At 45.6% G+C, this 25,083-nt stretch overlaps 1 protein-coding gene across 1 annotated transcript in view; it reads right to left on the minus strand.

Annotated features, from left to right (window-relative positions):
- FAM117A (family with sequence similarity 117 member A) overlaps positions 1-19,772 on the minus strand; it is a 40,224-nt gene extending 20,452 nt beyond the window's left edge. The window contains exon 1 of the mRNA XM_087826180.1: positions 19,577-19,772. Within this exon, the coding sequence (XP_087682306.1) occupies positions 19,577-19,772 (196 nt within the window). The remainder of the gene's footprint in view (positions 1-19,576) is intronic.
- Positions 19,773-25,083: the final 5,311 nt, after the last annotated feature.

Here is a 25,083-nt window from a genome sequence, read left to right on the forward strand (position 1 = left end):
TTTTAGATCTAAATCTAAGCCTCCTCCCTCCCATGTCAATTCACTGGGGCCGGGGGCCCTCTTGCATGAGGAACACCCTCTGAGGCTGCTGGGACACCTGCCTGGGCACCTGGAGGAAGGACTGCCTCTTTAGCTCCTTTTCAGGGAAGGAGATGACAGGTCTGACCTGGGGGTCTGCAATGACCTTTTTTGGTTTGGGGGTTTGGTTTTTTTGGGCTTTTTTAAGTCTTTGAAAGCTGGAGTAAAGCATTCTGCTATCTCCCAGGGACAATTTAAACCACACTCATATCAGTTCCCATTACCCTTCATATCCCATCCATTCACGAGCTATAGCAGAATTCCAATCTCAAGGGCAGTCAGATGCGGTACTTTACTCCCAGTACTCAATCGGCTAGGGAGGACCCAGAGTCCTGGAATTTGATGTGAGACTCCAACCACCCATTTTGGTCAAATCTACATGCTTTCTGGCCACCTCTGACCAAAGTTATTCACAAAGACTCTGAGGACTTCATGGGTCCTGACTTACTCCTCCATATACCAAAAACAAAACAAAACCATAAATACACATACACACATGAGGGAGGGGGGGAGGCAGGGAGGAAGGGGGTAAGAGATAGGAAAGGGCATGGGGAAAAACCAAGCACCCTAATCCAGACCCAGCAGCCTTGGACCTCCTCTACTTTGCTAGGTCTATAAGGATCTCACCACAGCTTGAGTCTAACTAGAGGACTTGCCTCAGTTTCTTTTCCTTAAATGAGACAGCTGGGCCTCAGCCCTATTTCTACAGTGACCACATCCTAGTGCAGGGTGTTGGCACAGCTCCTAGCCAGCCACAAGATGACAGAGTTACCTTCTGTCTCAGAGCCCTCAGCAAGGACCTCTCCCCTCCTAAACCCCCAAATTCTTGGCATGTCCCGGCCCCTTGAAAGAGACCATAAAGTGCCATGCTTCCTTCATGCCCCCAAAATAAGGGAGAAGAGAACTTAAAAAATTAGATTTTGATGGGGGAGGGGTCTACCATTTATTTAAAAAACCTCATCCCAAATGGTTTGGGGAACATCTGCTAATTTGGGCACCAAAATTGATCAAGGGCTAAACCAAGGTATCAAATTTTCCCCAAATGCAACACCAACTAAAGCTAAAATCAGGCATGCTTTGTTCCATCCTTGAAGGGGCCACAGGCTGGAGCAGTGTGCCCCACACCCGAATATCTGAGGCTTCAGGTGGGAGGGATCTAGTTCTGACTGCAGCTCTGTCCTCACTGTGGTGTAACTGCAGCCAACACCACACAACCTCCCTGGGCCTGCTCTCCCATCTGGCAAGCAGGAGCACAATCTGGCCTAAATTCCCTCTTAGGGATGTTGTAAAAAACAGAGGATGAGATGTTTTAGTCTTCATTAGCTAGATTAGGTCAAATCAATTGTCACTTAATCCTTCCCCACACCACAATCCTTTAGGATTGAAGGTGGGGGTGAGGGAGCCTAGAAAAAGGAGGCTACCCAGAAAAGACAGCAGAGTAGGTCCTCCTCACCACTATCCCCAGGTACGGTGCACATCTGCAGTGTCAAAGCCGTTCCCTTTACCAGGGCCAGTCTAACCCAGCATGGACACCACCTTGAACAAATGGTGCAGGGGTGGAAATAAAACTGCCTGTAGATGTGGGCATCAGCAGCTGTGGGTCAGCACTCAAGTTGTGCTACCCACTGAGACCTACTTCAGTTAGGAACATTCCCTAAGAAATCTCACAAGTGAGTGTAGTTGAAATAGGGACTCAGGAGCTTATCCCTCATGGGCATACTGGAAGGATCTGGGGAGTGGGATTTGCTCTGCAACTGTGTGCTTATGATTAAAAGAAGAGAAGCACTGAAAAGTCACAACGGTTGCTTGTGGTTGGAAGATGAACTGGTTTCATTTCTGGAAAGTACCCCTCTCAGATTTGGGAAACGGGGAGGAAAGTAAGGCAATCGGCTCTCCTATCTGAGAAGAGACGCCCATATCATGACAGGCCATGACAAAGCAGCAGGCTGCCGGGGCACTGGCTGGGTGGCTGCGGGAGGGTGGAGTGTCCTGTTTACAGCACTGTGGGGTATTATCGGCCCATCGCATGCAGCAGCCTCCGCGGCCCAACCACCTGGCGAAGCACCCTGGCACGGGGCCAGGCCATTTCACCGTGTAGCTGATCAGTGGCGGATGCTTTGGTTCTTGGGCAACGGCAAATGGAAAAAACAAAACAAACCGGCACACACCGGAGATAAGAAGCCTTAGTGCTATCTTCCAGAGCCACTTGGCCCTGTCTCCCAACTGCTGCATTTTTATGGCTTTGGGAAGAGGGGGCTCTGAGTGCAGAGGACCAGCAGTCAAGTGTCTGTACACTGGGGGACAGTCATTAGGGAGGAGAGCACACAAACTGCAGATAAGACACTGAACCAAGAGTGGCCGGCAGGGGCCTGGCACACCACAGGGGACTGATTGCTTCAGCAAGCAGATTTTGAGAGCCCACCACAATCCAGCTCTGTGATAAGCACTGGTGGTACATGAGGAGGAGAAGCTGCTAACAAGGTTGATACAATCCCTGAGCAACCGAAGGCACCCCAGCCAACGCCTCTTCAGAAAGATCACAAAGTTGTCTCTGCTGTTCTTTTCTATCCCTGGCTGGAAATCAGCTCAGGCCTGACCTCACCAGCAAACTCCAATTCCTGGTACCCGAAGGAGGATGGTGACAGTTTGTAGAAGGGCAAGAAGGGGTCAGGGGAAGGAGGAAGGCAGTAGATGTCACAGGAAGTGAGGTGTCTGTGGCTGCCCTTCTCAACTTGGCCAGAGATGGACTGTGGGGTGGAGGCTTAGTAGCTTATGAGAAGTCAGGCCCTGGCTGAGCATCTAGGGGGACTAGTTCACTTATTTTACTCTCATGCAGGAGAGAAGCCTGGGAAATGAGACAAGGCTACACTCCACCCATCCTCCATTAGCCTGAAACCTAGTGATCCCAAAATACCCAAGGAGTACAGAAAGAAGAAGAGAAAGGCAGCCAACGAGACCTCACACATGGCAAGAGCTCAACAACTAGCAGGTCCAACAAACAAGTTATGAGTCACTTTCTCATGTTGTTGGGCTTTGAAACATTATTAGTGCTTGTCTTCTCGCCTCCCCTCTTAAAGAGAAAATAACTCCTATTTATAACAAAAACTGTACATATGTTGGAGGAAATAAGAAAATGCAGATGAACTAAAACTGAAAAATAAAACCATGCATGCCCCCACTCAGAGATCACCGCTGTGCACATCTTCCCTGGTCTCTCTTCAGGCACATATGGATGCAAATATAGTTTTAATAAAATGAGATCACATTATACATATTTTTCTACAATCTGCTTTTTTCAGTCCCTGATCTTCACTTAGGAAGAACAAGCAGGCTGGGGCAGGGCACATGGTATGCACATGGAGGGAGCAGGCTCTGCCCTGTCCCGTCTCCTAGATGTGATGCAGAGATTTGGGGGGGGATGTTAATCTGAAGAGGAGCAAAGTAAAACAGGGATTCAGAATTTCTAAGCATTTCCCCTATAACAGAGTTGCAATAAATAGGGGAAGTCCCTCCTAGCAGTTTCATAGGGATTATTTTTCCAATTCAGTACATGTGCTGGGATTAAACAGTGCAGGCAGTCTTCTGAGCCCTCTGTGCTCCAGCACCGCTTAACTGCTTAACTTAGGGACATGTGGGTTTTGGAGGGAAGTTGCGGTCAAACCGAAATCCCTAATATGACTGTACAAGAGTTAGAAGCCCTCCTTGGAAAGCCCAAGGAGACCCCATCCATCCCAGCTGGGAAAATTAAACTTGGGCCCTTGAATACTACTTTCAACACCAAGCAATAGCTCGTTTTAACCATAATGGGGAGAAGAAACTAGATTAAAAAGGAAGAAGAAATAAACAGTAACACCACATTTCCCTTACCAAGAAGGTTTACCTAACGAGAAAAGAGTGACGAGATTTATATATGCATGAAAAACTTCTCAGGCAGGCCCTCAATTAATTACTGACTCCATAGTTAAGTGTGTAGCTCAAATGAAAGCATTTCTGGCTACATGTCTGACTCCCCCGGGTGCAGACCACATCTATAGGCAGCTGGAAAGAAGGGCCAGGACAAAGCCATCTGGAGATGTCATTGTGGGGGGAAAATAAGGAATACACTAACTCTTCATCATCAGCAGAGAGGAGAAGGGTGATCCGTGTGTGTGTGTGTGTGTGTGTGTAAAGAGCTGACAGCAGTCACTTAGACATTTTGTTCCATTCTCAAGAAGCTGCAGTTAGAAAAGGAAGTAGGGTGAACTTTTCACCTTTTATCTGAATTCTCTGAAGAGTTCTGTAAGATTTCGACATTCTTAGAACAAAACAAAATACTAGCAACTACTGATTGGAGCAGGCTTTCCTTTCGAATCTACATGGCCTCTGCAAAAATAGCATAAATTGCGCAGTCTAGCCCTCTCTCCCTAAAAAAATAAAAATAAAAAAATCCTCACCCTGTAGTTATTTGGGAATGATGAATTTCTGGGTGGCCTATAAACCTTCAGTATAAATCCTTCAGTATAAATCCTTCAGTATAAATCCTTCAGTATCTCTACTTCTCACAATGACCTGATTGCTATCAAGTAGAAAAGAAATAACAGCATCCAGTCAGCTCTTAGTCTTTTAAGATAAATGTGATGAAGAACCAGAGATTGAGATGGTTCATCTACAACACACACTGTGATGGGGCAATTGTGATGGAAACTATACCCTGATTTCTGTTCTGAATGTGTGCACCCCATACACTCTCATGAATTCTTCTCTGGGAATGTATGAAGAGGGGGCAGAGCTCCCAAGTGTTACAGATGGGGGGCCCATGACATGCCCTCATCTAGAGAGGTGAGCTGACTTCTCCAGTGCTACACAGCAAATTGAGACGCAGGTCTTTTTCCCTGATCAAAAACTTCTGAAACTACATTTCCCACACTTGCGTTTCATTCTCAGACTCAACTGCCATATGATTGCCTTGGTCCAGGCACCACTCAGAAGGGTCTTGTTCCTTCGCCTTGCTAGGAACCAGGATGATCATACATACCTGGGTCTCGGGAACATTGCTTTACCCCCCGGCATGTTGGGCGAGGAATGGAAGACAGTCAAGATGTGAGGGATCCCTTTTCTAGTGAGAAAAGTGGAAAGCAAGTGAAAGCAAAGGAAATAAGAATAGAATTACAGATAACTTTCAAATAGTCAACATAATTTTTCCTTTGTGAACCAACATGACTTATTTTTAGCTTCATCCAGCCTGCTTTCTCCCTGACCTCAACCAAACTTCTAGACAGCAATGTATGTGTAAGCAACTGATACTCAATTCGTATCAGTCCCAGACACACAAAATACTTAGACTTGGACAGAATGTGATGGCCCTGTTTTGTCGCCTTCCCCCCCAATGATTCCAACCTCCCCCCATTTTTTTATTCTCCTTCTGAACTGTTCATGTCAATACTTACATCCCTTAGTGTTAATTCAGAACTCGCTTTATAGGCCTCCCAATAATATCTCAGTCAGGAAGAGTCAGCAATGGACACCAGAACTACTGGGAGAAAGGTTGTGAGGCACAGAATATTTACATAATGCCACAGTATCACCCCATAAACCACTTATTAAGAGAACAATAGTTTTAATATTATTTTTAATATACTTTCACAATGGGAAATTTGGTAATCACCACCTCTGGTGATCAAACTTAGCTAGTAATGGACATTCTGTGCCTCCTAAAGTGATAGAATATGAAGTACACAACTTCACCCCTGAAATGCTCTTGCCCAAAATGTTTTATCTGAATCGAATCAGGCCCCAGACCTAATTCCTCATTTGCATGAAAGTACAGGGGATAGGGGAACAAGTTAAATGCCACCATGAGGAAACAGGAAAACCGAGAATGTGGGACAACTAGAAGACAAATGGTCCACACTCTTCAAGTCATTTAAAAAACAAACACATAAACAAAAAACAGGTGGGAGTATAGTTCTAGACAGACTTGTATGGACTATGGACCTATAGATCATTTCTTTAGTGTAATAATATTATTATGAATGCCCTTATTCTCAGGAGATGCCACTGAAGTAAAGGGCGAAGTGTCATGATATTTGCAACTTATTTTCAAATAGTTTACCAAAAAAGCACTTACGGATGCACGTATGCATGTACGTCTAGACATATATATGCGTAATACACAAAAGGAGAGAAGAGAGATAATTGTGGCTAAAAGTTATCGATGAGTCTGGGTGAAGAATAAATTAGTATGCATTGTGCTTTTCTGTAGGTTTGAAATTTTTCCAAAATGAAGTTGTGAGTGGGGGAAAATGGCTTAATTTTGGAAGAGAGGAATTCAGTTCACTCCCCAGCAAGGATCTGAACCCTTTAGAATTCCAATCTTGGCAGGTTGTAGTCAAACTCACTCGGGTCACTGCTCTGGATTTCTAATTTGGGGAAAGAGAAGATGGGCGAGAAGAAATGAAACTGAATGAGGCTTAATCTGAGGCAAGGAATTGAAAGATGTAAATCAGAACAAGGTAGAATAAAGATACTAAGTGAAGGAGACTTGAAACCATATTAAGAAGTGTCCTGTCATCCCAGAAGCAAGAGCAAGACTGGGGGCAGAACTAAGGGGTTCCTATAGGTCCAGAGACACAGTTGAAGCTGGATATAATCTCATGTAGGCCCAGTCAAGTTACCCCTGGGCAGTCACTTGCCATTATTGCTCTTCGAAAGGAATGTAGAAACCAGATAGATTCTAGGGAAGATGGATAAAAATGGCTAAAGGAAAGGTAGGTAGACTCCAGGAGGAAGGTGAAATGAATTAGAATTTATCAGTCTTCTGTGTGGGTGCAAAAATAAAGGGCAGTAAAAAGACTTTAGTTAGGAGAGTCTAGCTAGGTAAAAGGAAGAACTTGCTCATCAGAACTGAATGAGGGAGGCTGTAAAATCTATCCAAGAACAACTCCAGGAAGAGATAATTATATGCTCCCAGATGTCTCAATGTTCACCCAGGAAGGCAGGACATTGTATCAGAACAGTCTGAGTCTCTACTAATTCTAGAATTCCCCAACTATTAAAGGGTAAATAAGAGATGCTTCTTGAACAATTCAGCTAAATTGAAAGCTCAGAGTCCATGCTGTTATCTGGGGCAAAATAAGTTAAGGGGAGAGAAAAGGCACAAAGTCAAAGGGAGACTTGCCTCACCCAGGCTGATCAGACAGCTGTGTTGCTGGCTCCCAGATGATCTCTCCCACCTCCTCCCCCAAGCAGGAGATTATAAATAGTGCTCAATTTACCTGTGGCAAGCCACAGGCAGGTCTGGTCACATGACTGGGCCAGCTGGGAGTAAACACCCCATAGACATCAGCGCTCAGAGGGCAGGTTTGCTCACTTGCTACACCTCACTAGTTTGGAATCTGTCAGGACCTCTGCTTTTATCCCTGACTGGTTCATTTTGCTCAGGGCTGTGGGAGGGAGCAGGGCTATAGGGAGCAATTGCTCAGTTCTGTTCCTCAGGGCCAGAAAGGAACAGTCACAGAATCTGCTTTGCCTTCAGGGTCTAAATCATATTAATCACTCTGCTCAACCCTTACAGCCCTGAAAAGCTATGTGGACCATTTAGTCCCACCTGCAGAAAGTCTTCTCTGGTTATCTCCATCTCCTTATTAAAGTTCTACTCTGTGTCCCCAGCTTCAAAGAGGAGATACCCAAGAGACCACTACACTCCATCTAGTGGTTCCCTACCTAGCCTCTGACATTCTGGAACTGACCCAGCCTGACCTCAACTCAGTGGCAAACTCCCAGGCTGTGTCCTATGGGTGGAAAAACCCCAAAGTGTGCTGGACAACCTTCAGCCCCTGCTCTGAAGCCCTGGCCTTGCCAGTTGTTCAGATCACCCAAGGGAGGCTCAAAGGTTGTGTAGAGGCTCCAGGGGAACCCTAGCCTGAAAAGCACGATTAGATGGCCCCTCCAAAGAGAGCCTTGAAGAGCCTGACACCGGTAAAATTTGACCTACCACCAGTATATGACTGACCACTGATGACTTCATATCAGAAGGATGCTTGTCAGCTCACCTCACCACGTGTGCTTCCAGTCACTGAAGTGACACCATCTTCCTTGTATAAGATGGGCTTTCATTCTTATCTTAAATCAAGAGCTGCTTAACAATGTCATCCTCTTTTATAAGTCAGGTAAAGAAAAGGCTTATCCTCCTGAAGCAAAAAGGAAATAGTTTGGAATGTTAATTACTAAGACGTCCTATCCATGCCTCTAAGAACTGAAAGGAAAAGACTCAGTTGTCACGGTCACCTCTAAGCAGACAGCTCTGGCCATTTGCGCAGCTGCTCTAACACAGACCTCTAAGCTGCAGACAACCCAACGGGTTGTCCTCTTCTGCATCATGCCCTGATTCTGGATGCCCATCTACCCAGCACTGATTTGGGGTAGGAAAGAGCCAAGAAGAATCTCAGAGAATGGTGGGGACAGCAGATAAAACTTGGTAACTGCCTAAGGGACAACAATCTAAGTATGTAAGCTGGGTAATAATATAGTAAATGTTCATGGGTCTATTTTACATAACTGGCTGGAGCCCATGAAAAAAATCCTTTGATGCCAACTCAGCCACAGTCTCACGGCTCTAGGGTAGCTGCAGGGAGACATTTTAGATAAAGGACACACACTAAAGCTAGAGACTTTTTAAAACCTGCTTTTTCTATGTTAAGAAACAGAGGACGCATTTACTTACCCCAATTCTGAAAACTAGAGGAAATATCAGTAAGCAAAAATGTCAGGAATAGTTCCAGTGCCTTCAAGGAGCACAGATGGATGTCTAAAATGTGGTTTGGTGTGAGAGAAGAGGGGTGGGAAATAAAGATCGGTGTCTGAACCTCTAACTCAGTCTACCTAGCAGTCATTACCAGACCCACCCCTCCTTAGGCCCTGTAGTATGTGGAAGGTTTCATTGACTAAGAGTGAGACTTCCCTTTGTGTGTGAAGTTGTAACTCCTGTCCACTTAGTAAGACATTCTGCAATAAACCGTACAGACACCCTCTCTCAGGTTTCCTGTACATTCACAAGGCAGTCGGTACAACAAACCAACTGGTACACAGCTGAGAAAGCTGTCTGGCTCAGGCCCATAACCTGGCATCACTTTCTAACCCAAATTCAACTCTTTTCCCCCTCAGATCTCTACTATAAAAATGCGAAGTAGTATACTCCATGGCTCTGGTGCAAGAGAACCTTCTGATTTCATGTATTTTAAGGAATGAAGAGAGTACAGTGAATAGCAGAGTAAGAGCATTTCTTAGAATAAGGAAGCAGTTTTCCCCAGAAGGTACCTGGAACTCTGAATATGCTCAGTGCGCCTCAGCAAACTGCTGCAACCCTGCCAATACCTCTGCTGGATCAGTGTGGGGAATGGACTGGGCTCGGACACACAGCAGCAGGCACCCATTCGTTCTCAGGTTCTGATGCCGACCTTGTTCAGCTTGAGTAGTAAGGACAAGCCTACTGTAACAGTCAATACCTGGACCCAAATCCTGCCTCTGCCCCAATGTGCTACATGAACTCAGATGAGTCACTGACTCCTTTGGGCTTCAGTTGTTCCCTCTGTTAAATGGGGAGGATAGGAGATGTTATGAGGATGGTAGAAGAAAACTTCTACCATGGTTCAAATTAGTTTCTAGCATATGTTCATTTTTTAAACTTTTTACTCAGAAATGACTTCAAACTTATAGATGCAAGAACAAGAATAGCACACAGAACACCCATATAACCTTTACCCAGGCCCGCCTATTGTTAAATATTTGCCCCACGTGCTTTGTCATTTGCTTTCTTTCATGTGCACTTTTTCTCACATACATACACACTCTTCCACATTCACACTCGACACACACACATTCACCCCCAAGACACACATTCAGATACACACACATGCCATCCTTTGTTGGGTTTCTGTGTGGTGTTCTATTTGAAAACAGTAAGAACGTATCAGAGGGTGGGAGGTTCAAAAGATGAAGAGAAAGCAAAAGGGGCCTTGCTACTTTCCACAGCTCTGCTCCTGCTCCCTGCCTCCAATGTATACAGCAAGCACTCAGGTGTTCTGGTTTAGAGATGAACTATTACGTGGACAGGGACCAGAAAAAGTACTTGTTACAGATGATAGTTGGTTACTCTTGTCTTTTTCTTTAAACAACAAAACCCACAAAAAACAACCACAAAGTATTTATATAAACCATGGAAATAGCTTTATTATACAGAATAATTTTTATAGTATTTGTTACAATGGGATTTTATTTCATAAAGTTGGGAAGTAACTGGTAAAGAAAGGTTCCACATAAGCATATGGTTATTAGAACATTCAAGAATTCTATACAGAATCTGGTTTTGTAGGAGGTAAGGAGGTAGAACTGCCCATAACCCTGTCGGGTGGGTTATGGCAAGCCAGGCAATTCTCTATGATACCAAGCTCCTAGATGGACTTTCTCCCAAATTCAAGTCCCCACTGTTCACCTTACTGGGCACATGCTTGTCTCAGAAAAGGCCGATCATGTATCACAATGACTCCAGTCCCAGTTAATCTAAAGCTAGGAGAGGGAGACATGCTCAGATAGAGCATGGCAGGGGCGTCAGAAGGTTTGCACAAGGGCTCCCCTACATTGAGGACTAAGTTGTCATCATGATGGAATGCAACCTGCACCTACCTCCCCCCCCCCCCCGCCAACATAGGAATGCACCACCCACATTTATTCCCAGTTGTTTTGGGGGGGGGGTTCCACATAGTCACACATAAGAAAGACACCCTTTTCCTATAAGCTCCATCTTAAGAGAATCTCCATATGACCTCTAGCTCGAGAACAATGATCATGACCCCACAGAGGCAGGAAAACCCTGCCTGCCTCCTGATCCCTACCTGTCTCTGGTTAGCTTCTCATTCCACATGGAAATTGCATATCTCCAACCAGTTGGAAACACTCAAAAGCTACCACCATATCACACATATAATGTAATAACCACCACCTTCCAAGTAGCCATACAAAGTAGATAGTCACTTATGGGGTGCTAAAGAAACAAACAGACTTCTTTGCAGCCCATTTTCCTTTCCAATTCTCTAGTTTGGTGAACTGCACAAATGACTTTTTGCTTCTGGAATACAGGTATACAAGCAGAAGGGAAACAAAGGCTGGGCATGTGCTGGGCAGGCAACAGAGGATGGGGGGGGGGGATTCACAGCAGGGTGTCCAGACTATGTGGGAAGAGCCCTGGGATCAGGAGCAAAACAGCATTCTTAGTCACATGATGGGCAAGTCACTTCCTTTCTGGGCCTCAGTTTCCTTATCTGCAATAACAACTAAATGCCACCTGCACCTGCAGGACTGTTGTGCGGATGAATGAGAAACATTCAAGTACCAACTATGAGCAACAAAGAGCTAAGCAAATGGTACACAGTTAAAACTAACGATCTATACTCTCCACTCCCCTGAGAAATACAGATGAATTTGGGGGCCTACCAGAGTTGGGGTTCACAAACTCTTCCTTTCCACAAGGCACCTGCTTTAGTCTTCTTCTGTGAACACAGAACAAGCCAGGATTTCGGTTCTAATAAGGAACAGTCAGGTGCTGCTCTCAGTATAAAGAGGCGCACCTACCCCATGGATGTGACTCACATCGCCCTCCTCTCCCCAATCTCTGAATCCAGACTACATAATACTGTGAAAGCTCTGGTTGCATCCCCTCTGTCATGCCAAATGCTATCCACCTCCACCCTCCACCCCAGTGTGTATGTCGTATCTGATGGGCATGAATTACAAAGACAATCCCAAACAGGGGCAATGTGGCAGGTTTTCAGCCAGCTTGCAGGTGTGGGGCAGGGAGCGCACGTGTTATCAACTGTGGTTCTCTCAAAGCCGAGTGGGCGATCAAACATGCACAGAGCACAGAAAACCCTTGAAGGGAAGGCAGTGTGTGGGGAAGAGGAGAGGGAAGAGCAGGTTAAGAGAAGCTGCCTTTCTTTCCTCCCAATCCCATTTTTATTCTTTTCAAAGTTACCCCCAGCTGAGCAGGTTTATAAACCATTCTGACTATGCCACCAGGCCTGTGGTTGACAGCTTTAAAGGTAGAGGAACACAGACTCCATGGATGACAGTGTTTGTGCCCAGGGGTTAGGGAATGATAATGAGCATTTCTTTCCAGCATTTCTCCTCATGATTGGAAAAAAGAAGGAGAAACAGCAGTGCCTTGTATCACAGGATGGCACCTGGCTTGAGAGGGGGGCTTCCAGCCTGATCACAACTCTGAAGCCACCCTAGAAGCCAACAGACAACTCTGCTCCCTGGCCTCTCACCCATATCCACATAAAGCCAGGTAGTCTGGCTTTTTTACAGAATCATTACAAAATCCTAAACATTGGCTGTTTCCATGGATCAACCTGGTAACTAACCACCCAAGTCACCCTCTGGCTTTAAGTATGTGGGGAAGAGAGTCTACAGGCCTAGCAATGACATCCATGGAAATGCCACGTCTTTGCCACCAGCTGGGCTTCAAGCCCAATGACCAGGATGAATAGGGGAACAGTGATTTAGAGAGAGAGAGAGAAGACTAATACTTGGGGGTGGGGGGCTTTTAAGTAGCTAAAGAGAGGTGTTATAAAGGGGCACAGTGTATGGGGACCAGAAGTGGGAAAAACCACTTCAAGCGAGCCTGGGGGGAAGTGTGGCTCACTCTCCCCACCCTTGTTGCCTTTCCAGCAACTCAATCCAACAAGTATTTATTGAGCACGGCACTCCCCATCTGCCCTGGCCCTCCCTCTGCAAAAACACTCAAATCTGTTCAAGCTGCAGGGTGAGTTCCATTGCACTTGAACTTGAAACATGAGGTGCCTACCTTTTAAAAAGGCAGGCACACAATTTCCAGCATGAGGCAGAAGGGACTAAAGAGATTTGAGAAAGTTACGGAATACAGCTGATCAGACAAGGCCACAGCAATGCCACTGCTGAAAGGAAGAGGAGGGAGTAAAAACTTAACCCTAGGAAGATGTCCAATTACAAAAAAAAGTCTACTCAAACCTGAGTAATTCTCTAACCCCACCTAACACTAAGTACAGGATTTCCTCAGCCTATGTCACCTCCAGCTTGCATTATTTTATTCACTTGTGGACATGTTATTTGCTTTTAGAGTTGTATATTTAATGCTACCTTTGTCTCTCAAAGAGGTTAGACCTCAAGGCTCTCCTGCATGTTTTCATTTAGGATCAGATGGTAAGTTATTCAGGTGGCGGAGCCTGTAGTAGATTAGACAATGCTTGTTAACAGTCGCCCCCCTCCCCCCCCACAAAACTACCCACCATTGGCAAAATAGGGAGCACAGTGTCAAAGAAGAGGCCTCCCAAACTTTTAACTCTGCACTGCCTAACACTGCATTCTCTAAGAAGTCATATTCAGTTCACCTCTGAGAGGGCCCCCTCTCCAATCATAGGCCTGCTGCTTCAGATCAACCAAAACCTTTTGAGGAGTCTTCTCAGGCCTCCCCCATCCTCCCTCCACCCCTTTCATTAGGGAGCTGGAAGCAAAATTGCTAATGTGCAGGCAGGGCTGAGCCCAAGGCACTCCATCCACCCCCAGTGTCAGCTGTCTGTGGCTCGTGAGCAGGGCAGGGTAAGTGTCTGTACACAGCCCTGACTGCAGTTCCAGGTTCCCCAGGGGCTGGAGTTAAAAGTTTTCCTATTATGAAATACTTTGATAGCATTCTTTTAAGTCTGTTAAAGCTATCCTTGATTGGCTGTGATGCTTTCACACAGCAAAAGTCAATTGAGGCTTATTTGAGCCCGAGGATAAACATTTAAATGACTCCAAGAAGGGCATTCAGCTTTGTAGTGACACTGAAGAACAGTGTGGAGGAGAGAGCAAAGTGCCAGGACGAGTTTTCAAAACCGGGAGGATTGGTGGGGACCAGAAACTGGAGGCCTGAGTATAAGTAGCCAGCTGTACAGAACTTCCCACCAACCAGCTGTTCCCACCAATGGCCCCTTCCCAAGCTCCCCACGACTGGAGAGGAACTGGAGCACAGATAATTTATAACTTCAAATATAATCCAAAACTCTTTTCTCTCTGAGATCAGCATTTGTTTTTGACCTAACAATGTGAATAGATTTGGCTAATGTTTGGTTAATTCATAACCCTGCAAACCAAATGATGGGAGCCCTCTGTGAAGATTCAATTCAGGCAGAGGTAGAAAGTTATCAGCTTTCCCACTCATCTTTCCTCTACTCCCACTCTTCCCTCCTCCCTCTTCTACTCATCTCAGAGGGGAGTAAAACTCATTCACCCACGAAGAGACTGTCCACTCTCACTAAACTAACTTGCTGGTGGGCACCCACCTTGGCTCGGAACTGGAAAGGAAACACAAAGTTTTCCCCTCCAGCCCCTTAAAAGGGCTCCAAACTGCCTGTGGAGTAAGCATTAGCCCAGATAAGTCTAGTAAAGCATGTGAGCTAGTGTCAAATAGCATTCGATATATAGTGTCACTAAGAACTCAAAACCAGACCTGGCCCTGGAAAGTGTCACACCCTAAAGTCTGAATCCTTTGGCACAAAGGCTCTCCCTGAGAGCTGTTAGAATCCAGAGGAAGCTCAGTTTCTAACAGTTCCATTAAGATCATGGGATAGTGTGGCCTTGGTGCCCATCACTCCATTCCATATAAACTAGCAGAAAATGCACGGAAAGTGTTCTCTGGCTATTAAATAGCCCACCAACCACTTTGGCAATACTCATATTTTGCAATCCTGCTTCAAATTTTCTAGAGATCTATCTATAACTGGAACCAGAGAGAATGATGTCTTCTTACCACCACACCCCACTATTGTTTTCACCCCTCCTCCACAGGCCTCAAATGGTTGAAAATATCCTAGCTCTACATTACATAAGTGGAGAACTTCCCATATATACAGTATTTTGGATAGCAAAGGATTATGAAGAACACATGGACCCACAGTCCTTTAGGTACCAAGGGATAAAGCAGTTAGGCACTGTGGCCCCCAATTTCAAGGATGCCCTTGCCGATGATAACATTTAAGAGTCAGATACTTCAGTAGTGCATTTTGCTGCCCAGGTGCCTGGTACCAGAAAAGCTGTCAAAAGCAAGTTAGCAGTGAGTGTCAGGCTGGGAAGTGCCTGGTATTTAATGCTTCCCAAACAGAAGCTGCCTCACTCAGGGTTTTCAAGGACAACTGCAGCTCTTAAAAGAGGTAAAGAAAATGCCCCCCCCCCCCCCCGCCTCCTCCACCCAAGATGGCTCTTTGGCATAGAAAAGTTGCACTCTATTCTAGTCTCCAGGTTGTTTCTGGCACCATGGTCCAAAAGGACCATGGTTTGATAAGGGCTTCCTCCCAGGGTCTCCCATAAGCAACCTCCTTTATGTGGTTCCACACCTATCTAAACACCCATCCCCCAAGAACTAAGTTTTCAAAGCATTGCAGGGAAAAAAGTTTAATAATTACCAACAGCATTGCTGATAACAATGCTGCCCTATATTCACTGACAAGACCATCCCATCCCGTAGAACCTAATCAACATTTAAAATAAACCCTTCCTATGTTCCTGTGGGGAAGCCAGTATTTTACGGCAGCCATGACTACTGCCAGCTCACAATGATCTGTTCAGAAAAATAAAAGGAAACAAGAAAAATCCAAAACAGGAGATAAGCCTAAAGTAATTTCCATCTGATTTTAAAATGTGCTCACTGCAGTTGTGAGTTGTTAGGTTTGCAAGGTGGGTAAGTGGGAAGAGGGTGGGAATTTGCCTAACAGTTAAGCTTTTATGTAAATCCAAATTAGTTTATGTCTACTGAACATATGCCACCTGAACACGGTGGGGATGGGCAGCCTGGATTCCCATGTGCTGATTTTCCACAAAGATTGAGAACTGACTGAAGCTGATAACCCCTTTGCTTTACCCCTAAAATATACGTGGGGACACAGGCTTGCTAGTTTTCTTTACCTCATTAGGATTTTCTGAGGAGATATATGCTACACACATTTGAAACTGATCTTAATATACGAAAAAGGGTCAGGAACACTGTTTAAGACAAGGATAGGCCAACTTTTGCTATTAAGTGCCAAGTAGTAGCAAATATTTTTGTCTTGCAGGGCAAATGGTCTATATCACAACTACTCAACTCTGTCATTGTTGTGCAAAAGAAGCAACAGACAATACCTAAATGAAGGAGCATGGCTGTATTCCCCTAAAACTTGATTTACAAAAATGGGCAGAGGTCTGGATTTGTCCAGTAGGCCCAAACTGCCAACCCCTGGTTTAAGAAGGGTCTGGTGGGCAGAGGAGGTAGAGAGGCAGCATTTGGCTCCCCCAGCACCCAGCTGGCTCCAGTGGAGAATTTGCAAAGCTGGATTAAACATTAGCTTCATTCTTGGGATATGGAGACAGAGACACTTAACAGGATAGGAAGGCTGGAATTCAAAACAATTTCACCTCTTAGTCCCATTTTGTCCATCATCAGTGGTCCTGGAAGAACATAAACATTAACAGCCTCCAAGAGATATAAGACACAAACGAGAATTTAATTAAAGGAGGAATTGCAGTAAGAAATTTATCTTGCTTTTCTATTACCCACTAGTGGCTCTTAGCTTTCTTAGAGTTGAGCTTTATTTTTCTCTCTGCTCTCTTCTGCCTTCCACATCCCTAGCCCAGGCTCATAAAATGAAGCCATTCCTTACTTTATGAAGACATCCCTTACGGATGAATGGCCACAGAAGGTAAACCCTGCTCTTTACTCCATAACCCTTTTACAAGGTCTAATATATCTTGTCAAGAACCCAACAGGGTATGTGGTCGAGAGATAACTGCACAGTGCTGAGCACTACATCACTTTGAGATGGGAAACAGAAACAGGGACGACACTTAATTGTTTCTGAAACCCAGTTCCAGCTCACCTGCCTTTTTAAACAGTTGGGTTTCAGAGCCCTGGTTTAAAAAGCTCATTTTAAAAGATGAGAGAATAAAAGTGCAAAGGGAGGCCCTGAAATTCTGAAACCTGCAGTACTGGTTTCAGACCAATATGAGTTTGCTCTTTGAAGCCTGAAAAGGCAATGGGCTCTGGCCAACAGTGCTCTCACCTTGGCTAGGTGGAAAGAGTAACAACAATATAAGCAGCAGCAAACGCTTTTATAGCACCTTCTATGGGCCAAGCACTATTACCTCATGTGAATCTCACGATGTTGATATTATTATTCACATTTTACAGATGAGGAAACTGAGGCACGGCAGTTAAGTAACTCCCTCCAAACCACAGAGCTACTAAATGGCAGGGCCTGGATTTGAAACCCAGGCATTCTGGCACCCAAAGCCATTCTCTTAAGGGTTTGTATCACATATGGCCTAGAGGAAACCACTTCTGCCACTTCTTAAGGCCAAATAATAGAAACAATCTGAACACACATAAAGGTTAAAAGTTAACATGCAGAAGACCTCATGCACTCCCAAACCAAAGGCCAGGTACATTCCCTTAGTATCCGGCCACGAAGGAGTCCCGAGGCTCAGGCCACTCTTTCCTTCTATCTTCCCTCTCTCCTGCCTCATTGAAAATCTACAGATAATCCCACTACACACTAAGTAAGTGCCTATTAATGCCTCTGGGATATTAACAGGTGAAGAAACAATCCATCAGCCCAATCCCTAAGCAAGAGACCACGCACCTTGGCCTAAATCATTTGACAGGTAATGTAGAACTCTAGTTTCCTATGTTTTTACCAGTGTCTTAGGGCCCCTGGCCCTATAAAAGGAACAGGCCCTGTAAAGAACCCAGTCATCCAAACCTACACTCATCTCCTTTCCACAGCATTCACCAGTGTTTGTCTTTTTAATATACACGCTATGGTAGACAGACTAGCTGCTCTTAAAATATTATGGCTAATCGATTTCCAGCTAGTACACAAGCAGGCTTTCTGTTGATTTCTACTAAAAGTGACTAAGGTCTGGTGCTTGCTGTTATACTAAGTTCCCTGGACTCCAAGAAGCCCAAACAAAACCAACAGGTTTGCAGTCTTGTGGTTTACTTTACAGCTCGCGATAGGCATGAGTTTGTCTAGGCATTGCTTTGCTCTACACCACCAGATTCTAGGCATACTTTTACTAGCTGGTCACCATCTTGCTACCAGATTTGACCAAGTTTCTGCATTCCAAGATGTAATGCTAACATTTACAATCAGGTCCAGATAGACTTGGCTTTCTACTTCGGAGACCCTCTTAATCCCATTCTTACCTAGAAGGCACTGTAGAAGCTATACTTTCAGGAGGGGGATGTCTAGCAACTAAGCTTAGTAGTCACATAAAGCTCAAGAAACTCTGGTTTACAGGCTGTCCTTAACTGTTAGATGGCAGGGACCATGACTTTTGTACATTTGATAGACTGAGGCTTTAGAAGTGTGCAATGATCTTTTCACATATGGTGTGAATCAAATGCAAGCCTCACTTTCAACTTATTGCCAACCTCTTTCTGCAAGTAGGTTCCTTTTCCTATTTCTAACTGCCTGCATTTGGGGTGGGGGTGGAGGTGGGCATCACAGCTTTGAGTATGAAAGTCAGGTAAGCTTACTCCTCCCTAGTTTCCCCACTCCCACATCAAGCCGCTATTAAGACACCGTTTCAGTGCTGTTCAGAAAGAGGGGGTACTTGCCACAAGGTACTTGATTGTAGCCCTCACCCCACTGCCACGTTGGCTGGCAATGCCCAGGACAAAACTCCCTTGCTGGGGAGAGGAGGAAAAGGCAGGGGGCAAACTACCCAGGTCTCGGTCGGTCCCTCGGTCCCTCCCTCCCTCCCTCTCTCTCTACCACACACACACACACGGAATGAGAGCCATATGAAGCAGCTCAATGATCTAGGAAGATACAACTTCTGGGACCAGAGGAATGTAGGGAATAGGAGGGGAGCGTTTATACGGTCGTCAAAGCAGTTAAACTAACTTATTCCAACGACTCAGATGAAATAAGCTCCAGGAGGCGGCATAAAGGGAAGAGCACGAAAAGTGGTGGGGAAAGGAACTCCAGAGCTGTAGAGCAGGATGCTGGGGCCAAACTCAAGTAGGAGAAGTAATGCATGGCTCCAGACGACTCTCCTCCATGCCCTTCCCCCTCCGCGTGCAGACGTCCCGCGCCCACCCTGCACAGGGCGCCCCCATCAGGCGCCACTCACTCCTTCCTCACACCTCGCTGCTATTCCGGCATCTTCCACTCACCCCCACACGACACCTTTGCCACTTTTCGGTTACGCCCCCAAAGCCAGCCTCCATCTGCCAGGTCCCTCCCCTCAGCTCCCGGCCCCCACACCCTGCACACTGTCCGGGCGGTGCACCCCGACTTCGGGGCTCCTCGCTCTCGCTCCCTCCGCCCTCTCAGGCTTTGCACGACCCCTTTTCCCTTCGCTCGCCCCAGTCCACTTTTCCCTCACACTTCTTCCCAAAACCCCTCCCCCCACCACGCGCCCCCCTCCCCCAACGGCTCCTCCCCCGGCACCCGCACCAGGCCCAGCTCACCTGCTCGGCCACCCCCGTCCCGGCGCTGGTGCGGCTGCTGCAGCTGGAAGGGGACCGTGGCCCTGAGCGGCTGCAGCCCAGCCCGGGGTGAGCCGACGAGGGCTGGGGGAGAGCAGCCCCGCCGGAGCCCCCCTGCCCCTCCGCGCCCCGGCCCCCAGGCACCTCCGCCTCTGCCGCCCGCTGCGGCCCCCGCCATCGCCCGCCCGCCTGCCTCGGCCCCACAGCAAGCCCCACACAGCCCCCCAACCCCCGTCGCGGATGCTTATCTGCCCTACGAAGCGGAGACCGGCCCCCTCAACCCGGAGCTCTCATTGGCCTACGGATTCCCAGGCCTCTCCTCCCAACCAATTCTTGGCTTGATCGTCCCTTCCCAGAGCATAATTGGTCAATATGCCTAGCGATCCAACCCCAAACCCCACCCCCATCCCACCCCGCCTGCTTTCGCACGTCCGAGGGGCCACTGATTGGTCAGCTCACAAGAGGGCTGGTTCTCCAGCTCCCCCAATGAGAAGACGCAGAAAAGGGGAGCGTCACACCCAGTCCCAGGTAGTATGCAAATACGATGTCACGTGACGTCAGACTGAGCGGGGGTGGGACCAGGCGTAAGATGGAATCAGGCTTTGAAATCATCATCGGGGGTAGGGAGGAGTGTCAGACTTTCAGCAGTTGAGTCCTCCCACGCACCCAGAAAGCGATAACTTCAAAAAGTATTACTTTTGTTTTCGTCTAAAAACAGTTTTGTACCCTCAGGATCTCAGTGCTGCTTTCAAGATCCAAAGAGTCTACAAGTTAATGCGGTTTGCACACATTTGCATGCGATTTGCATTATATTCCTGCACTTAATGGCTACCGTGCATCATGTGACACCCACATTTGTCTTTCTCCACGTTTCCAAGTTCGTACTTGGTGTTGGTCCTACCTAAAAAAAAATCCAAAAAAGAAAACTGCTAGCCTGGAAATTAAATTGAGACTGTAAAGGATCAGGAACTTCTCTTCAGAGTCGTCCATTTCAAGTCTCAGCAGACTGCAAGGAACAAAGTGACTGAAAAACTTGCCCAAATTTGCACAGTGACTCCATTCTAAATCCTGGTCTTCTCATTTCAATGCTCTCTGACCTACAAGTCAAAATGAGACTGGCTGGTCCCCAAAGGGAACATATGCAGTTGTGAAAATCACTTGCTAGAATATATATATGAAGACATTTGAGAAAGAAAACAGCACTTAAGTTACTATTAAAAATTATTACTCTTCAAAAGAAAAGAATTATTACACTTGATATTTATTAATCATTTTGTTCTATATATGGAAAAAGCGAAAGGCAATCAACCCTGGATTGTCTGCGATGAGGGACCATCCAAATAATTGGACAATTCCCTCCAGATTTATATTTAGCTATGAATTCTAATTTTGATCTTGCTACAAATTTATCTTTCTATTTCTGTTTTTGCCCAGTTTAATGTTAAAATAAAGATATTCCCTGAAGCCATACTAACTAATCAGTGAAAAGGAGGTAATCTGGGAGCATGCCACAAGGCAAGAAGAGGTCATTCTGGGATTAAATATTGAAAGCAGATAATATCCAAAGTGGAAATTCAAGAGCTGGTTGAATATTAAAATCAGCCTACATACACAGAACAAACTGAGGCAATGGAACACCCTGAAGAAAGGTTTTCTTTTCAGAGTGTACTCTTGCAGGTTTGAAGGATTTACTTCAAGAACTGACATTTGAAATCTTTTTTTATTGACTGGGAAATGCTGTACTCCTTTTCCACGAAGAAGACAACTTTACCAAAGGCAGATAGGAATGAACAAAAACTGGTGAACTGCGAAAAACTCAATTTTTATAAATTTAACTCAGTTTAAAACAACAACAAAAGAAGAAAAGCATGGTTTCTTATTACAGTGCAAGTAGGAAAACTGGGGCCCAAAAAGCTAAGTCCTTTTTATTCCTAGCTCAGATGTCTATGAGATTTTATTGGACCACCCTGCCTCACATCTTCATTAATAACAGTAATGGGCCCGGCCAGTGTGGTTCAGTTGGTTGAGCATGGTCCCATGCACCAGGAGGCCGCCAGTTCAATTCCCAGTCAGGGCACAGGCCCAGGTTGCAGGCTTGATCCCCAGTGGGGGACCCATAGGGGGCAGCCAATTGATGTTTCTCTCTCATCAGTGTTTCTCTCTCCCTCTCCCTTCCTGTTTCTGAAATCAGTAAAAAAATATATATATTTTGAAAAATAATAGTAATGGTATCAGCTACCATTCATTGAGTTCCTTTTTCCATGCCAGGTACATGTTAAGCACTGTGCATACATTATCTCATTTAATGCTCATGACCACACCCTATGAGATGAGTATTAGTTCTTCTTTATTGAGGCTTCAGAAAGAAATAACACGCACAAGCCCTGGCCAGGTAGCTCAGTTGGTTAGAGCATCATCCCAATACACCAAGGTTGTGGGTTCAATCAATCCCCAGTCAGGGCATACACAAGAATCAACCAATAAATGCATAAATAAGTAGAACAACAAATTGATGTTTCCCTCTCCCTCCCTTCCTCTCTTTCTCTAAAATCAATAAATTAAAAGAAGGAAGGAAGGAAGGAAGGAAGGAAGGAAGGAAGGAAGGAAGGAAGGAAGGAAGGAAGGAAGGAAGGAAATGCCCAAGTTTACTCAGGCATCCTGACTCCAGAGCTGAACTCCTAATCTTTATTCTTGTAAAACTTTCTTATGAACACAGAAGGATTACTATTTATATTTTATATAAAGAATCTCCAAAGATGCACATTTGGTTGAGATGTTAAACAGTTTTCTAGTACTTTATAGCTTTTACATATATCATCTCATTGAATTTTCACAATAGGCATTTAAGTTAGAAAATGCAGATATTGTCTCTATTTTACAGAAGGCTAGATGACTTGCCCAAGATCATCAACTTAGTAAATGACAGATCCAGGACATACATCCCAGGTCTTTTGACTCCAGATTCAAGTAGTTTCCCAACCAACTGCTAGCCCATTGGTCTGCCTGAGAGCCAAAGGGTGGGGTAGTTGATTTCTTGAAATCTTTTCTTGCCTTACAACTTATTCTATTATAGGACCCCTCAACATACAATTCTCAGGCAGTCTTAGGAGATGCTGAGTGATTTTTTTAAAATTGATTCTAGAGAGAGGAAGGGAGAAAGAAAGAGAGGGAGAAACATCAATGTGAGAGGAAAACATCCTCCTGCACACGCTCCAACTCTCAACCTGGGCATGTGCCCTGACTGAGAATCAAACCTGCCACCTTTTGGTGTACGGGACAACGCTCCAATTGAGCCACATGGGCTAGGGCTGAGTGATTTATTTTTTTTTTTAATTGTTTGAGCCATGCAGTGTGTTAGGGGTAAAAGCCCTGGAATTAAGAATCATGAGATACTTTGGGTGAGTGGCGCCCTTTCTTTATGCCAGAATCACCTTTGCTCCATCAACTTCACAGAGCTGTTATAAAGATAAAATGGCATATTATTGGACAGATGGAGAAAAGGATAATGTGGGTAGTTTCAAGGATATGGGATTTAAATTTTGTTCCAAAGCCAAGCTATGAGGAATTGAGGGCCTGGACAGTGGAAGAAGAGCCAATGGAGGTGGCATAGCTGAAGAATTGGATCTTCTGAGTCCAGAGAGTCCTGGTCCTTCCTGATAAGTTGCTGGCAAAAGGCACTAAAGATGACCTAGTTGGAGGAGTGAGAAGGCAGGCAGGCATAGGAGATCCCTGTCCTCTCCTTACCCAGGTATCATGCCAACCAGCTGTCTCTTATTGCTTTCTCTATCACTGATAGCTTCTGCTGGCATGGTCATGATGGGAGAATAGAGACTTCATTCTGAAGATCAACGCCTGTTCGTTTCCTCCAATAAAAGAAGCCATGGCTTGGGGAGGATGTGTGCTGCTAAGGGGAGATACCTTGCCTTACAAAGCATCTTCTAGCTTATAAGAATCCTTTGTCAGCATCCCCTGTCATCCTTATCAATACGACTGTCATTAACTTACTCATCACAAATTTATTGAAATGACCAGTTTGTGCCAGACACAGAACTAGGCGCTAGACAATAACGTTCAGAGACATGCTCTCTACCATGGAGTTCGCAGCCCAGCAAGCCCTGAAGCCTGTTTGCAGAAGTGGTACTAGGCTAGAGGCTATTCTGATCGAGACATGACCTGGTTCCTGCTATCAGGGACTTTGGATCAGAGGCAGGCACTCGAAAACATCAGAAGTGGAGTACTGCATATACCAATAAGTTGTTTTTCATCTATAGGAGAATTATTTACCTCAGTGGGTTCCAATAGCAAATGCTTACTTAGTCCTTGATCCCAGCCTGCTCTTGGGATGTCCATAGATGTCACGAGAAATGAGGATTCAAGGAACTGGAGTTATTTTTCCTACTGGTGTGTGTCAGAGGTATAGCCACCCCCCAAATGGTCCCTATAAGTCCGAGGGGTCTTAAAAGCTGTAGGAGACTGAGGGGCTACCAAGGATGAAAGGCTGTGGGGAGTGCTGGCAGATCAGAGGATCAGCAGGGAAGCCTTATCCTGCCGGCTACTGAATTAAGGGAAGGCTGGGGTTGTCATAGCCAAGAGAAGCTTTCCAGGTCTGAAGGCACTGTCTGGTCCTACTTCCAGGGCACCTGGACCCTCACCCTGTGCACTTATGGCACAATAACCAACAAGAATGGGAATTCCAAATCATCATTTTTGCCCTCCAAAATCTGATACTCAGTAGCAATTGTTCAGCAGAGAATAAAGAAGTTCTGATATTCCTTGGTACCTGGGGGACAGGACTTCCTGGTAAGTGTCTAAGTGCTTACGTCTTTGGCCCCTAGGGTTCCAAAATAATAAAACAGAAAATAAGATGACGCAGACACACAGTGTCTCTTGCCGACCTACCTCCTTTCCTCAGCTTCTGTCTGAAATGTCAGGCCTCGATCCTCAGGGAATCAGATCCTGAGGAAATGGGGTCAGAACTGAAGGAGCAGAGCAGCCTGAGAGGGATTGGGAAGGAGGGTTGAGGGAATGAATGAGGTTATGGGAACAGAGCAGGGAGGGGGCCTAGGCCTCAACACCTCTCCCATTCTAGTGGCCTCCCTGTCCCTATACCCCTACCCTCTTGCTCCCAAGGTAACCAGATGGCCTGGATTTGGGCCTGTGGTACTTTGTCTGACACATTTTGTCCCTTGCTGCAGCCCACCCACCACTTTCTGTCCTCTGGCTTAGCTATCTCACTTGTTCTTTCTCCCTCACTCACACTGGATGGCATTCGTTTCTTAACTCTTTTTTTCCTCTCTCTTCATGGGAATCAAATTTTCTTGCTAAATGGTGGCCTTTTGAAAATTAAGATTCCTCATCCCTGACAATAAAGGAGATGGTGGAAGTGTTAAAAAAATAAAGAGTAAATGTGGGATCAGAGATATCAACATTTTGGAACACTGGACCTAGTGGCACTCTGTGAAAAATACCAAAGTAGGGTGTTTTTTAAA

Source organism: Miniopterus natalensis, chromosome 17, assembly GCF_054644295.1.
Source record: "Miniopterus natalensis isolate mMinNat1 chromosome 17, mMinNat1.hap1, whole genome shotgun sequence".
In the NCBI taxonomy this organism is placed as follows: Eukaryota; Metazoa; Chordata; class Mammalia; order Chiroptera; family Miniopteridae; genus Miniopterus; species Miniopterus natalensis.